At 34.9% G+C, this 17,400-nt stretch overlaps 1 protein-coding gene across 4 annotated transcripts in view; it reads right to left on the bottom strand.

Moving 5' to 3' along the window:
- Nucleotides 1–17,400, bottom strand: part of LOC121327923 (roundabout homolog 1-like) — a 339,729-nt gene that overhangs the window by 22,612 nt on the left and 299,717 nt on the right. For 3 of the 4 annotated variants that reach the window (XM_041272274.1, XM_041272277.1, XM_041272276.1), the window contains 11 exons: nucleotides 15,991–15,999; nucleotides 13,307–13,431; nucleotides 11,223–11,394; nucleotides 9,149–9,354; nucleotides 6,713–6,794; nucleotides 6,359–6,527; nucleotides 5,916–6,082; nucleotides 5,642–5,763; nucleotides 4,073–4,304; nucleotides 3,478–3,599; nucleotides 850–1,021 (listed from right to left, as the gene is read on the bottom strand). In XM_041272274.1, coding sequence (XP_041128208.1) covers nucleotides 850–1,021; nucleotides 3,478–3,599; nucleotides 4,073–4,304; nucleotides 5,642–5,763; nucleotides 5,916–6,082; nucleotides 6,359–6,527; nucleotides 6,713–6,794; nucleotides 9,149–9,354; nucleotides 11,223–11,394; nucleotides 13,307–13,431; nucleotides 15,991–15,999 — 1,578 coding nt within the window. The remainder of the gene's footprint in view (nucleotides 1–849; nucleotides 1,022–3,477; nucleotides 3,600–4,072; nucleotides 4,305–5,641; nucleotides 5,764–5,915; nucleotides 6,083–6,358; nucleotides 6,528–6,712; nucleotides 6,795–9,148; nucleotides 9,355–11,222; nucleotides 11,395–13,306; nucleotides 13,432–15,990; nucleotides 16,000–17,400) is intronic. The other variant, XM_041272275.1, reaches the window with a different exon arrangement.

Below are 17,400 nucleotides of genomic sequence, written 5' to 3'. Positions count from 1 at the left end.
AAAAAAATCCCCTTACAAAAAAAGTATAGTAAAAAGTACTTTGGATGCAGCAACTTGGCAGTACTACAAAATAACCATAACGATTCTACAGCAAGAAACTCGTTCAGTGTCGCTGCTTTGTGTGATGGTTACTCTAAAGCAGTATTTAGCTACATTGCTAAGTCACTTTCATATACAGAGTAGCTTTAAATCCAGAGTCAACACATGTGACCAAAAGCACTATTCTCCCAGATCATTAAGTTGGTACGAGGAAAGTTATTTGTCTAGAATAAATACAATTTATAGGTTATGTGCTGTCACAATACTTACAAGATAAGCCCAGTAGGCAGAAGAATTTTTAATTTGAGAAATTCTAGTGAAATGCTCAGGCTCATAGCTTCTATATTTAAAAATGTCTTGATTAAACTAATTTAGTTCCATTGTTGCTGTTACTGAGCAGAACTGCCTGCACAGGCAACAAACACAGACAGAGAGAGAGCAAGCGAGAGAGAGATTTTCATTATTATTGAATAATAAACATTTTTTATCGTAAGCTAGTTCATTATACCAGGGTTCAGTATTACTTTTTTCCTACCAAACTACAACATAACCTTTAGTATACGGAATGCATTTACAAAATGCATTATGAAATTTATTAGCTTCTTCATTTTATTAGCTTCTTCAATTATTAGCATCTTAAATTTGCTGTATTTTCAGTAAGTATTGCACTCAGTTGACTTTTTTTTTTAAGTGAATAATATGATATAAATGCAACTAAATACCACTGTTATAGTATCCTACCATATGCCAGCAACTATTGTTCTAGCATTGTATACATGTAGTTTTAATTTCAAACAACCTATTACTCACCGAGTTGAATAAACCTTGACTCGCTCTTCACACCCAACCCTGCATCAGTACTAGCTGCTACTTCCACACTGTATCGGATTCCTGGGAACAAGCTAGGGATGACCAGAGAGAAAGTCGAGCCATCCACAGTTTTGTTTATGTGGTAGCGGCTTTCATTTCCAAGGCACCAGATCTAAACAGAAACAAGAAGAATAACTAATCGTGCTCTACTAAAATCTAACCATTAGTTAAAGTCATAGAACATTTCCCTTCCTTTACTAAGGCTTTTGTCTAATCTGATTCTTTTGACACCTATAGGACAGTGGCACTCAAACAATAGGACATTTAATTTACATCACTGAAATCTCTTATTTGTTTTAGCAGTCCTCTCCAGAAGCAAGTTTTAAACCTTTGAGTGACAATAATAACCAAAAACCATTTATGTGAGTTGGAAGTGTATAGTTTCAGTGTTGTGGCAAAGACAAAAGAATGCTTCTTGAAAAGGGTATTTGAAAAATGAAAGACAGACTGACAAATACAATTACAAAAGTCTTTGTGGGTGTACACATAATACTGAGGTTCTCAAACCATCACTTCATGGACTAAACTACAAGGACAAACTGAAAGCTCATTCCAGAGGCATTGTATTGTGAGAAAGGGTTGTTAAATTGTTTTTGAAATAAGAACAAAAAACAAGAATCTGTTTCTGAGCCATGTCAATATGCTATACAATACCACCGTTAGAGTCTGCTTATTTAGTATGTTGCAGATCCCTGCTGATGTTTTGATGTACATTTCTTTGACACCTCTCTTGCTTGATTTTCTTTTGAGTTGTGCTTTTGTTTTATGTTGTTCTTGTTGGGTTGTGTATTTCTGTTTTGAAAAATAAATGTATAAAACAAAAATATGCTACAGTATACAACAAATGATTTTTTTTTACTTCTGTGAAGAACACAATATGTTGGAATTAGGAATTTAGTTTCATGAAAGGGCAAACCTGCAATGCTGTGTCTATACAACTATCTGCATATCTAAAAAATATTTCTCATAGTATTAGAGATTGCTGTACAGTGCTGTAGGTCTGCTTCATCGGTTGCTGGGTAACACATGTCTAAATCAAAAGCACTTTGAACATTTTGTTTTCACATAGGACTGACATTTAGTGCATGGATATAAGTTTAATACAGTGACTAACTGAGGTTTTACTCTTTTATATTCTAACAAGGTCTTTACTCCAAAGTGTGAATGGTGTATGCATCTTTTTTCTATGAAAAACATAAAACAGCTAATGTTACAAAAGTTGCAACAAGAAATAGGTTTATTACTGGTTCTGTTCTCTCATAATAAACTGTGCATTGCTCTTTGGCGTAAAGATAGTGTGCGAGTTATGAAAGTGATGCATTATTTGTGCAGTAGGTTTGTTTCTAATCATATTTAACTAGGCAACTTGTCCTGTGCCGAATGTATTATCCATGAATTTTGACTGAAATAAAATAAAATCAGTCCCACAGATCTATTACTCCAACGTTCAATAATGTTAACTAGTATTTTATTTTATTTTTAAAATACTGTAATATTAAATAATCTAATATTATTCAAAAGAGATGCATTAATAGTAGTTTCCTATAGACACACCTGTTCAGACAGCATCAGTAAACTCTCAACTATACTGGACTATATGGCACCCAATTGTATCAGATCTTTCACTTAACTGCTCCAGACTTTGCTGTACTCTACAACTGCTTTTAATTGTAATTATATTTTCTGTATCATGTACTTGATTTTACTCCTAAAGGTAACTGTATTCACCTTTTTTGTAATTGTCTTACTTGAAATTGTTCTTATCCATTTATTCTACTTACTACTTGCTCTTAATGGAATTTACTCTTATAAATAAATATGTTTACTCTTTAACTGCTCTTAGTTGAAATCGCTCTGAAATTTAATTATTTACTGTATTTATATTCTCTTATTTGTCTTTGCTTTTATTTACTACTGACTATTGTATTTTATAACTGCTCTTCTCTGTAATGTGATATTTTGTAACAACTGTAAGCAACTATAAATAATAATAATAATAATAATAATAATAAATAATAATAATAATAATAATAATAATTTCTTCTTAAGAAATCACAAACCAATTATAATTAAATTAAGCTTTATTTCAACTTTTTGATATGCTTCTCAACAGGGACAGCCTCATTCCTAAAATGAAAAGAACAATGCCTTCGTCTTTTACTTTAATTCACTTCTGTTTTATGACCAATATTAGTCTCTTTTTTAGGTTCCAAATTTAATTTAAATCCTTTCCTCTTTATTTTGAGCTTTAAAAATTCATTTTTTGACAATGAAAAACATTTCAATCAGTGAATTTTTTTTTGTGATATTTGGGCACTAATAATATTTTTCAGGCTCCTTTTGCTTGTGTGACTATATCCACTTTCAGCATGATACCATTTGAGATACAAATCCCATCTATTAGCAGAAATAAAGGTGAAACAGGAAAACACTGTTTTTAATAGAAACAAAATCATACTAGCTGCCATCCCAGGTTTACAGCATCAATCTCAGCCAGCAGATGGTGCTGGGTATCCATGTTAATCTTAATCAGCATCACTGCTTGCTGTGTGAAGAGACACACATTACCTTGTACTCCTGCAATACTCCATTTTGGAACTCCTCTGGGGGCGGTTGCCAGGAGACCAGGATGGCTGTCCCATTGTCATCATTCTTTGTTACTGTTACACTCTGGGGAGGGGCACTGGGAGCTGCTCAGAGAGGGAAACAGTGACAGCATATTGATAACAACCACCTCCTTATAGAGATATTTATAATTGATACAAAAGTCAATTACATCCAGACGTTTTTGGACTACAAGCTCTCCTTCAGCTGGATGGAAAATCCAGTGCTATAAACAAGCTGTTGTAATAAACAAGTTGTCTTTCAAAAGAAAAATTCCAAAAGATGACGACTTCAGAATAGAATGTTAATTCCAAGAGGTCTGTGTTTCCTGGGCTTCGTATCACAACCCAGTTAAAAGGATGTACTGAAGAATATTTAATTAGCACTAAAACTAGAGCACTGCATGCTGTGTTAGAGATGTTAGTTCTCATAACCTTGGTACACAAATGTGACTAATTTCATGACTTAAATGGCAATTTGTATTTTGACCCATCAATAATGCTATTATTTTAATCTGCCATCATCTTGCATTTAGTATCTTAAGAAGCAAAATGCGTACCTTCTTCAAAGGTTTTTGCATATTTCACCTCACTATCAGCCCCCTGAAACTCATTGAAGAACGGGCGGGCTTTGAACTCATAGGGGACTCCTTTCTTCAGCTGAGGGATGACAGCGTTGTCCTCAGCTGGGGTCTTCACTTCAAAGACAGACCAGTCCGATTTCCCCTGACCATCTGAGTTGGATCGGTACAGGATTTTATATCCCTGGATATACTGAGATTGCTGTTCTACCTACAAAGCAAAAAACATTTGATACTGCAGGTCCAGACAGAAAACTTTCAAATGTGTCACTGTCTTCAGCTGCAGGTTTTTGGTTTCTGCACTAAAACATGTACTAAATAAATCCCCCCCAAATCCTACCTGAAAATCTGCAGCCTTCCACAAATGGGTCTTTTAATAGTAAAAATGAAATCTGCACAACAAGCCTGGCACAAAAACATTTATATACTTCCTTATCTAAGAGTACCTCTTAAAAAAAGGCATGTTACCTGCATTGTTTTTTGCCCCAAAGCAAAAATTATGCTGTAGTTGCTAACTCGTATTTTATTTTATGCTACCTGAGTCTTAGTCAAATCAGATGTGCCTGACAGGAGAACTTTGTTATAGGCTGACAATTTTAGGAAAAAGATAACAAAATAATATCCCTAACAGTTTCATATTTTATAACATAAATGTCAGGATATAGACAGCTTAAGAAATGTTGGGCTTCAACCTTATTAATTAGGACAACATCAGAAACCAAACACAAAACGTCTTGCATAAAGCAGAGTATTATGGTATACCCATTATCCCTTGAAAATTGCCTGTGAATGTTGCCCTGTTCATTGGTCAGTGAATTTGTGGACGATCAGTTCTAGAAATCCAAATTGAATAACAGACAGCAATGTGCACATATTCAAATTTGACAAGTGGAAAAGGGTTCCGTTACTTTTCACAGCAATATGTTTATCAAGAATCCCAGCTATGAGATCGCATCAAAGTGTTTTGAAATGTCTGTAATTGGTGAGACATCTACTTGCTGTCAATTTACTAGCCTTGAAAAAGCAGGGATATATTTGCATAGTATTAGGGACAGATGTAAAGTTTCTAAGTTTCTTATTTCCCTTAGCTGTAAAAAGATCTGGTATCTTCGGTTTTTGTAAACAGTAAAATAAGAATGTTTCTCCAGTCAAGCATCCTATATTTTGTGTCTTCAGTATAGAAAGTAAAATGTATTTGTCCTTGTGATAAGTGAAGATATTGACAAACAGGGTTGTACAATCAATACAGATGTTTCTGCTTTCTCTCTCTACTTCCCTTTAACACCCCACAAAATGTAGGCAGGTACCCTTATGTTCACTCATGGGTGAGGCATACCTATGAATGTTAGTACCCCCTTCTATTCCCAAAGGAAATCATTAACTCCAACCCAAAATTCAACAAATGCGTTCCTGTTTACAGCTCCTGGAACAACTCAGACTTATAACACATGGCTTGCTTTATGGTTTCAAGAGACAGTTTTGTAGCTGCCATTTCAGTTTTATGTTCTACATCCATTATACTTATATTATATACACAGGACTACTTACTGTCCACTGAATCTTGACCGAGGAGGAAGACAGAATGGTGGGGTTGTGGAGATGGATGATGACATCTCCTAGCTCCCTCTGGATTTGTTTGTGATCCACTCCCTGACTTGTAGGTGGAATATCTGCCAGCAATAACATTAAAAGAACCTCTTAAATAAAGAAAGCCTAGTAGCATTTGGTGCCTGTTCGAGACTCAATAGACTGTGAAGTAGACAAATATGACAGTAATAAGTTATCATAGTTTTATTAGACAGATAATTAGCATTGTCCCTACCTTGAGTTTTAACTGGATCAGCTATTGGACTTGGATCACTAAGTCCATAAGCATTTACAGCTCTCACAAGAAAGAGATATACAGCACTGGGTTTCAATCCTTTCAGAGTGTATGTCTCTGTCTTCACATGCTCGGCCACAGTTTGCCAGCTGCTCCCAGATGCATGGCTGTAGAAAAGGTGCCAAAATGCAATTAATACTGTGTATACTAAACAAATAAACTCATCAAGCCTCCTAAAGGGTAGTGGATAAGTACTAGCAACATTTAAATAACTATGTGTATAAACAAGAAACCTATGCCCTTGTTTCTTTCCAAACACATCCAAAAATGCTGATCCCAAAATCCCACAACCTAGACCCTTTTTTTGCACTATTTCTTATTCTTATTATATACTGTACATATATGTAATAGCTGTTATTTATGGTTTTAAGTTTCATCCTTACCTAAAAGCCTCAATGATGTAAGAAGTTGGGGTGGCTCCTGAAGTTAAGTTTGGTTGCCATGACAACGTTACCAAGGCCCGGCTGACATCAGTTACCTCAGGTTTTGAAGGTGCACTTGGAATTAAATTCGGGTCTGTGGGTCTTGCTGGCTGTACTGGAACCCCAAATTCTTTTCAAGCAGAAGCCATAAGGGAGAGAAATACATTAATCTGTTATTATTTTTATTTGTATTTCCATTGGTATTTTGTGTTTGGCCAGTGCCAATTCAGACAGCTCCCAGGACGCAATTACAGGTTGAATCTTTCTCACTGCATTGCAAATGTTCACCATGCAGAGCATCCCTCATTGACTTACCTTGAACTTCGAGGTAGGCTCTCCATGTAGCTTCTCCACTTGGAGTGGAAGCAATGCAGGTATACATGCCTGTGTCACCCAACTGTGAGAGAAAAGCAGAAACAAATAGTTGGAATGGTCAGAATCTCACTGGGCTGGAAAAGCAATTACAGTTCCCTTTATAATCCATGAATATGGATAGCACAGCAGCCCTCTTTATTAACATTCTAAAGCAGGCAAGATCCAAGGTTAGTAATCATGTTATCACTCTTAGCCAAACAGCAAGTGGCTGAATTTCACAGTCAAATGGACAAAATATTTTATGAATGCAAACTAATTTGAGACCTTTCCCCCGACTCATTTTGTAGGATGTAACATTCCCCAAGCACATTACATTCATGAATATAATGTTACATCCAAGAAAATGGTATAGTTAATCAAGCATCTCCCTCAGCTTGTTCTACTTGTAGAACAACAGTACAGATTTTGAGCCTCAATATAGAGTTGGCTTGTGGCAGCTGGTCAAGTTGTTCTGTGTTAAAGCAAAATAAATGGGATATTTCAGTGACAAATAAATATAAAAGATAATGTATTTGATTATGTTTATGATCTTTCACAATTCAATAGAATTAGCCAGTCAAGTTTTCTTTCACACTTCATATGAGGATACCATTACATACACTGCGATGTATGTATATTTTCTGTAATTCAAGCAGTACCAGTATATCAGATATTAATAATAATAATAATAATAATAATAATAATAATAATAATAATAATAATAATAATAATAATATAGTATGTCGTCAGCGGATTTAGCAGGCGCTTTTATCCAAAGCGATTTAGAGACTAGGGGGTGAGCTATGCTTCAACAAGTGCTGCTGTAGTGTCACTTACAATAGGACCTCAGGATTACATCTCATCCGCAAGACGTTAATCCTAAAATGTATTTTACGTTTAAAATATGGCTGTCTGATAACTTGAAGTTATCCTCATGTATTCATAAAAAAAAGGAATTTTAACATTCAGTTGAGAGATGCAGCTGGTTTATAGATCTTGTCAGCTGCCTGTGTCAACAGATTAGCTTCCATGCTGTGAGACGGTGGGTGGCTGCCTTGCAGGAGTTTACACTGAGCACCAATACAATCATAAGACTAGGAACCAAACACACCCTCGAGAAGCTTTGTTTCCAGATCAGTTACTCATGGCAAACATTCTGGAAAGATCAGGAAGTGCTGGACCTTTTAGTAATGCTTATAGGTATACATGTTTTCAGCAGTCAATCAATATATAGCTTTTGTTTCCAACTTATGATGTAACTAGGATGCAACCATTCATGCTTCATACTTTTAATCGCAATTTATACAAATAAACATTAGTCTGAACCCTGTCAGTTTAACTGGAAACATATGGGATGTGTTGAAGCTGTAAATAAACAATTACAAACTATGGTAAAAAAAATGCTTTGGTGCAGCTTAATATAAATAAAATATTAAACTACTCATTCCATATATTCCATATATAAAATTGTCACTGAGCACATGTAGTCAAACTGATAACATATGAAACATAATTGTGTAACTGAAGATACTGATATATTTTCTGCTTGAAGGATGCTCAATTTCCACAGCTTACATTATGGTAAAATCTGAAAGTTAAATATGCTGTGTAAAAATGACACTGAAAAAGAATTGGAAGTTCAAAATGGGAAATGTTCTGGTTAATTAAAATACATGGCTAGTTTTCTTTATTTTATTCTGTTGGAATAGCCTTCTCAGTCTTATGAACAACTAACTGTTGGTGGAAGCAACTCATTGTGATTTTTGACAGCTCGAACTCGCCAGACTTCAGACATCCTATTGACAAAGGGACTGCTACTGACAGCTCTTTGAAGTTACTCTTCTGTAAACAGCTGTTACAGTAATTCGAATGAGAGTCTTTTTTTGTTGTTGTTGCAGACAGTCTCATGGGGAAAGCATTAATGTAAAATAATAACAAAATCTTTTTTTGTGTAATGATATTGCAGAATTCATGCAGAGACCCAAGGTTAGATCTTTTTTATTCCCTTAGGACAATCTGACAACTGTAAGAATATCAATGATAGACATGACAAAAATACTGCTGTGAAAGTTTAGATTTAAGTTCTTCTTCTTCTTCTTCTTCTTCTTCTTCTTCTTCTTCTTCTTCTTCTTCTTCTTCTTCTTCTTCTTCTTGCCAATAGGCAATTATTATTTGCCAATAGTAGTTATTATTGCCAATAGGGACTGGTTATTATTATTATTTATATATAGAATTATATTTATTTTTATGAATATGGAATGACAACAGGATCCGAATGGGGTTATTTCCATAATTTAAAAAGTTGTTAATACAGTTAATTAACATTTAATTAATGCACCACAAGGAGATTAAGTGCTGAAAGCCTGGGGCAATGTGGCTGATGTGAGGTGCTTGTACCTTGGCATATCGGATTTGGAGAGCACCCGTCTCCTGCTGTTTGACACGGGAATCATGGGTAGAGACGAGCCCCCCATCCTTCCTCCACAAGATGGTGGGAGGTGGAGAGCCAGTAGCCAAACAGTTGAGCACTATGGTACCATCGACAGCCACAGTCTGGTTCACAGGCCCCTGTTTAATAACAGGAGGAGGTCTGTCTGATACAACTGCCAAAAGAGAAAGAGAGAAAGGAAATCAAATTTTTACAACTGGAAAAAATTTTCTAATCATTCGGCAGCAGGAGTTGACCTTAGAAAAACAAGCCCTAGCTAATTAAAATAATATACGTTCAGATATAAAGTTTCAATTTTTTTCCCAGGCGTGTTTCTATGGCATATTCAAATTAGTGCTTTGGAATTTACCTTAAAAACAGCCAGGAGCATCAACAAAACAATATTGCTAGCACACAAATGCGGTTGGATACAGGCACAAAACACTAATCGTTAAGTCTGCTGCTAAGTACATCTTTGGGGAATTTTACTTAAAGAAATAGAATTAGGAAGTGAACATTTTCATTCCAATTTGCAAATCCCAAACTGTAAATGTTTCCTAGTGGATCCAAATGATCTCAGGAACTGTCTTACTGCATGCCAAGAAGGGAAATCACTTCACTGAATCCTACTGCTGGGCTCCTGCATTTAAATAACCCTGTGGTAAAATGAAAGTATATCTACTGCATTTACTATATTACTTTTATATCAGTACAAGCTGCACTATTTAATTTAGCATAATAAAAAGGGAGATTTTTCATATAATAATTTGGTATTTAATAACACATGAATAATTAGTGTTAAGACAATCTTGACCTGCCTATTCTTTCAAATGCCCACTGCTGGAAGAAACTGTCCATACAGTGATTTAAGAGATAACAGAGCCATGACTAAAAGAAAAACATCATTCAAATTAAATTTTTTTTAAATTAAATATGGTTAACAAAAGCTGTTTTTATTTGGGTTTAAACAATTGTAAAAGACTTAAAGGCTATAAAAGAGCAATCTGGTATATAGATATGTACTTGTAGTTTACAAACAAGTACAATTCCCTTTACCTAAAAATGCCTTCCATTTAGTTTCCTCATAAGCTGATTTGTTTAAATTTCTATGTAGATTTGAACAGCAGACACCTGGCTCACTGAAGACAGGTCACCTGGTTCAGGGTCTTTCCCTCAATTGGAAGGCACAACCACTTCTCCCATTGCTATGGAAACGCAAATGGCCTGCTTTTTATCTGTCGGCAGCTGGATTATTTATTCATTTCCACAAACAATTAGTAACCATTAACCTTTGCTTAAAGAAACATGAAAATTATGTTTTTATGGACGGCTCCAAAAAGCAGCACTGTAAATTAAACTGTAGGGCAGCAGAGATGCCTGCACTCATCACACATATGGATTTACAGTCTAATACCAGTCAAAATAAAACCTTATCATTAGTAACTACTTTCAGAATATGCAGCTATTATGATATTACAGTATATCATATCCATTACATACTATGTATTGAGTTATACTATACTATAGTATAGTATAGCTATACTATGTATAGAGTTTATTAGAAACATCCTGTAATACTTGTGCTACATGAACTATTAAAAAGGGAAATATGCATTATGGCACAGAACGGCCTTCTCAAATCTAAACCGAACACCGTAGACAAATATTTTTCCCAGTCTTTTGCAGCCTTACATTAATATTTCTTTCAAATAATACAGCTGGTGCATCCTTGTCTTCAACTGATTATTGATACATTTTCCAAATGTTTGATATCCATACTTCAATCAACCTTTGACAGTAATCAAATCAATCAACTTCAGTTCAATGGCACCAACCCACTTAACACAGTTTTAGACAATTCATCACAGACATCTTCGTTTATACATAATTGTAACCAGCATGTACACTTTTACATGAGGTCGACTTTTACATGAGCAAATAAGGTATTTGTTTTATGTAGCTCTGCTTATGTATCTTTGTGGATTTTGTCCTCTAAAACCATTGTGTTTTAATACATATTGTGGAGTTATGTTCTTGCTTTACCATCTGTAACTTCCAGAAGAGCTTTGGTGATAACGCTCCCAGCAACATTAAGAGCCTGGCAGCCATAGTAGCCAACATCGGACCTCTCTGCATTGGTGATGGTTAAATCTCCGGTTTGAGAGACAGAAAATCGACTGGAAGGCTGGGGAGGTTGATATGAGAAGAGAAGATTCTGGAAGACAAAAAGAATTCAGCAATTGTGAAAACACCAACTGCTGGTTTAATATAACCATACATTTCCTTGTAACCCAATAAAAATCTCCTTAAACCAACATCAACAGCATTCTCTGTCAGTGCCTTAAAATTAAGACATCTCTTTTTCAGTAACAGTTCTCTATTTATGTAATTTTATTAAGATAATTTTGTGACTGAGCACAAAGGAATTATTCAGCTATCATTTGGTCTCTGAATGGAGCTGGTCAAAAGGAGGGATTTACTGTAATAGCATTAGCCTCAGCTCCAAATGAATGATTTAATTATTTCATTACATTTTCTGATAGTGTGCAGCACAACAAACTATTTCAGGGAATAGTCCAAAATAAAATACAAAAAAAAAATTACATACACCTTATTGTATAGTATTTTTATTCAAATACTTGAATAAATGCATTACATACAGTACATTGCAAACATACATAGATGTAGAATGTACAAAACAAAGTACATCATTTTGTATACTGAAGACAAAGAAATACAGTATTTATACGTGTCATCAAAGCATCTGAGGTTAATAATACAGTGAAAATGCCCCTGTTACCCCGTCAAACTCCTGGTACATCGAGGCACGTCAGTGTACCAAGGTTATCCTGTGGTGCAACCTGTAGTGTAAAACCAACACTTTCTTTTTCTAGCAGAGAGCTTTTAGAAATTTATTAGGCTATATACCGTTGTTTATTAACAATGCAAAACATTTCCTTTGCATGTTGGGCCAGTGCTGTAAAATGTGAGGCATTTTGGAGTGATCTGTGTCATATGGCATACTTCAATGGAAAAATTCCCTACAGTGTATCACAAAAACAAACAAACACTATCTATCCACCAGTTTTATTTGTAACAGACTGTTGTTTAAAGTACATTTCAACCTTTTTATAAACACGTTAACTGAATATTAGTTCTACAGAAAAATGCACCAACTGGTGGTTCTTCAGAGGACTGTTCACAAATGTAGTTGACACAGCTTTTTTATTTATTTATTTATTTATTTTTTAAGTGTTTCTGTGACTGACCAGTAACCCGTGTTGTACTGCGATGTCAGCTACCACCCCAACCGGGAACATTTTCCATAAAACCCAGCTAAGCCTTTCTATGTCTTCAAGTAGTAGTCACTTCATCCTAAAATATGTAACAGAAATGCAGCAGAACCTGTCATACCCAGTGCAATTGCTTCCAGTAGTCCACTGGAGAGGTGAAAATATTTCTCTCAGAGGGAGTCGTTATACTAGATTTGAGTTGTTTTATTAATGTCCGAGCATTATAAATGAACCATGTCAGGTACCAAAGTACCAAAGTACAGTATTGCACATATACTATACATAGAAAATCGATGAACATTACTGCAAAACAAAGTACTGTAATACAGTATTTGGCAATTTACAAAACAGCATTCCAAAAACAGTTCTTACCGTGCTTTCTCAGTCCATGCCAAAATAATCAGACAGCTTGTTTTGCACCAAAAGTGAGTGCTAACCCGAGACGGAAATGGCATTTTAGAAATGGCAGCTTGTTTTACGAGTAGTGACAGCATGTCAAAAGTAAAACAATTCCCAAACACACCATTTCTTTTAAAAATCTGCAACCGAATCCATTGTCTTTCTAAGAGCTCAGTTCACTGTTTTAGACACCCATAATAAAATGTGCATTGATGAGTTTCCATCTGTACCGCTCACTTGGTACCAGCATGTGTAAAGGTTCATCGGTTAATAGATGGGGTTATATCTTACAGGATCGGATACGACAGGTTCTACTGTACTTCCATTCCATAAGGGCAACTGAGACATTCCCTACCATTGGGTTAGATGTGTTTCATCACTGCAATATTGATACCGTGTAAGAAGCAAGCCTAAATATTGTGTCATTGTTCTTACCTCACTACCTTCTCTTTGCCAGAAAATGGCAGGCTGTGGGTTTCCAGTTGCCTCGCATTGGAAAGTTACGGTCCGCCCCACTGCTACAACCTGGTCTCGAGGCCGTATCACAAACTGAGGAGGGACTAGGGGCATAACGACAGTTTAATTAACAAAAAAAAGCTTCTGCAATTTACTTTAAGGTTACTGTGGATAGCAAGAAAATCCACTTCAGGTTTTCCTACAATCTGCTGACATAAGACCATCAGTTGTTCCCTGAACTGAAGTTTTAAACACCAAAGAAAAGGAGAATTGGGGCCACTGCTGTGGCACTAAATTCACATTAACTTCAATTCCTTTTCTAAATAACCTGATGTTTCTTTTAGGACAGTTTTTAAATTAATTACAGCTTTCATTTGCAGGTGAGGCTGCTGATTACACTCCACAAGCCCATTAACAGTACCCATATTATATAACTGGCACACCGTAGTTTATTCACAGTCTATCTTACACCAGCAACACATAGACTGATGAAGCTTTGGAAAGCATCTTGTATACATTACTAATGCCTACAATATTTAAATATGTTAAACTGCTATGCTTCAGTCATACTAACTCTGAGGTTAACTGCAAAACAAACTGTCAGAATAATATTTGCTGTGAAAAAGAGCACAGGCAGCTATGAAGCAGAACACACTGTGGAGTAAAGGATTATTAAACTGGATAGGACAAGGATGAAATTAGAATGTGCGGTAAACAATTATTAAACTGGATAGGGCAAATATGAAATTAGAATGTTTCAAATGCAGTGAGCTAGTTTAGTTGTGTTCTTCTGATTTAAGGTAGACATTGCATTTTCTTCCATAACACTCAGAATTTTCAACAGTGAAAATGATAAATATTTAAAGATTTTCAACACAATTTCTAAGGGGCGGGGATAGTGTGACCGCTATGTTTCTTAATTTGCATAGGCAAGGACATGTGCAAACTACATTTATATGGAAATGAAGGTAAATTTAAACCATCTGTCCACACTGACACTCACAACACTGCTGGCTCAGACCAAAATAGATGATTTATGCAGCCTTAAATGGCTAACTTCATCTAGTTGTAAATACAATGTCAAAATACAATGTCACTGGTGCATTACATATTGACACTGATTAGGTGACAAACGTGTCGCCTTGCCATATATACATGGATTCAAAACGATGGGAGCCACTACAGTATGCACACATTTCAAATCATTTTCATAGTGACTGTGCTTGATAGTTGATATGACTCACGGTTTAATTGTTCAGGTTATGGACTCAGAATGAGGCCACCAACCACAAATGCTTTCTGTGAACCCAATTTTATTTGCTTTCAATTAAAAACAATTGCATTTTAACTTGTGTAGAAATTATCATAGTTTTAAAATCTTTTGTTTGATAGTGTCTATAAGTTGAATAAAGTTTGGTTGGGGAAACACATGTTATAAACTGCTCCTTTGCTCCAGGGCCATGTATTAAAAATAAATAAATAAATAAAAAATAAATAAATAAAACACTGATTAGTCATTATAAAAGCAAGTGAAAGGGTAAACATGTATTCTCCCAATTTTTCATTTACATATTTTAAACACCATCTTTGGAAACTATGAGACATCTCAACACAAATACAAAGACATTTATGAAGGATTTCACTTTTTTTGCTTGTTTGCTTTTTCCTGATGGTTGAAAAACATCATACACATTCGTGTCAGTTTCAGTAAGACCTGGTTAATACTTCCGTCATCAGTTGCTTTGCATTGGCATTGTGCAAGTACTGCACCTCATCATGGGCAACACTAGGGACATACTCATATTTCCTAACACATTTGACACTCTTCATTGAAAAGCTGACATCACAATCTTTAGGTCTATTTATGTAAATATCAGCAGTTCATTTTATCAAAGTGGTCTCTTCTCAAACATACCTATACAGTACATGACAAATCCAACTCGACTTTATCTTACCATGTAATACTGAACATCCAATCAGAAGTGAGAACTTGTTTTTAAACCATGCAGACATATGGACAAAAACTCTGTATAAAATACATTATTCTAAGTAATATTGTATACCCTACTATGGTATACAACACAAAGGAAACAAATGGGTACTATTAAAATAATGTGCTACATAAACAGCAGTATGTCATGGTGCTTTCTAATGAGTGCCTGATGAAGTTGAATAAATGAATAACAAGATGACTGATAATGGCCAATGCCCAAAGAAAAATGTGCTTCAATTATACATCATATGGAAAGTCTACTATGTATATATTCTACAATGTATATAACAATGTATACTAAAAGTACAATCGGCCAGGGTAAAGGATCAGAAAAATAAGTTTTTTAAAGCATGATCTAGTTAAATAAAAAATATTCTGACCAATACTGAATATTTCTGCATGTACTATATACCTAGCTCATGAGTTCTATAATAATAACAATAATAATAAATGTATAAAAAGCTTAAGGTTACCTTGTCCCTTAGAATCACAGTTACCCATACATTATGTGAAGCATGTTCTGTCCATTCTTTCCCTGTTGCCAATCACAACTGAAACATGCAAGTTGATTGGTGGTGGAAGGAGAAGAAAGGTGATGGAAGGATGGGGCCTGACAACATCCTGTCGCTGTCAGGGCGATGAATAGGTGACGAATGAAATTTCAACTTACCAGATACAACTAAAACAAAACAGAAACATATAAGAAAATAAATATAAAATGATGCAAACACAAAAACAGAAGATTTTTGTGCATAAGAAAAATACATTTTAAATACAGTAGAAGGAGCAGTATCTGGGACAATTAAAATACACTTGTTTTACTTACCATATTTGTTGGTGTTGTTAAAAATAATTGGAGAATATTAAGTCACAATAAGTGTAATCAACTGACTGACTTACAGGTCATATACAGTACAGCCAAATACAATTACAGCATAATATATTCAGCACTGCTAGGGAAACCCCTTTCTTATAACTACTAAACAGTAAATAATGCTATCAGCACTTTATTAACAATTTTTGGATTGCAATTGAACCAGGGAGTCTGTGCTTTTAACAGCTGTTGTGGGTTCTTTATACACATTTTTAATCACTTTAGTCATTATTTGGCACAGAATATTAAACATAATAAGAAATCTAAAATATACTGGTGCTGTTACCATGAGATGTGTGTAATTGCTCTGAATCTTTCTGGTTTAACTAGTTTGCATAAATACATAAACAAACACATCTAAGAAGTCTAAGGACGGTTTAGAAAGGCAAAAAAAAAGACCTCTTCCTGCAAGTTGTTTCTCGACAGTGCTCTCTTGTTACAGTTGTTTTATTCCTCACAAAAAAAAAAAAAACACCTTTGCCTTGAATGTTGCTTCAAACTAGGGCCCTAAAAGTATTTTGACTATAAGGTGCTTTGAGTAGTTTTGTGGCTTTGATACACTTTACAAGTGGATGTATCAAAGCTACTCTGCCATGCCACATCTGACAATCCCACTAACAAACCCCTGACATTATAAATGGTATGTAACAAATATTTAAGGCTTTATTTCTTATTTGAAATAATTTATTTGAAAGAGTTAAATTAAAATAAGAGTTTACATACAACACAACAATAATTTTATGATATTTAATACTTTTTAAATATATATTGTAAAGTAGCTGATATCAGAAGTGTGGAATAGGGCACACCACGGTCACTGTCAGATTAATAAAAACCTGCTGTGGTAGCCTTATGTGCAAACTTGATTACTGTAGCTGTTTTGCCTAGGTCGTTACAAAGCATGCATATCGCACAATGACGTTGTTTATTACAAAAATTAGTTCCAGTGAAAATAATGCCAATTGGAGTTCTCATATCACATACCCAAAAACAAACTGCCACAGAGATACATAAAGATGGCAGTCTGGAACAGGGGGTAGGATATAAAATCTGTAATTCACATACAGCTTGGTTGGTAATAATTGTATTATTATTATTATTATTATTATTATTATTATTATTATTATTATTATTATTATTATTATTATTTTTATAGCATATTTTCAGTGTCAATAATTTGAGTCTGCAATTAATTAAACTTAAACA

Source organism: Polyodon spathula, chromosome 15, assembly GCF_017654505.1.
Source record: "Polyodon spathula isolate WHYD16114869_AA chromosome 15, ASM1765450v1, whole genome shotgun sequence".
Lineage (NCBI taxonomy): Eukaryota > Metazoa > Chordata > Actinopteri > Acipenseriformes > Polyodontidae > Polyodon > Polyodon spathula.
The sequence above is the reverse complement of the archived record's forward strand: the minus strand, read 5'-3'. Positions and strand labels throughout refer to the sequence as shown.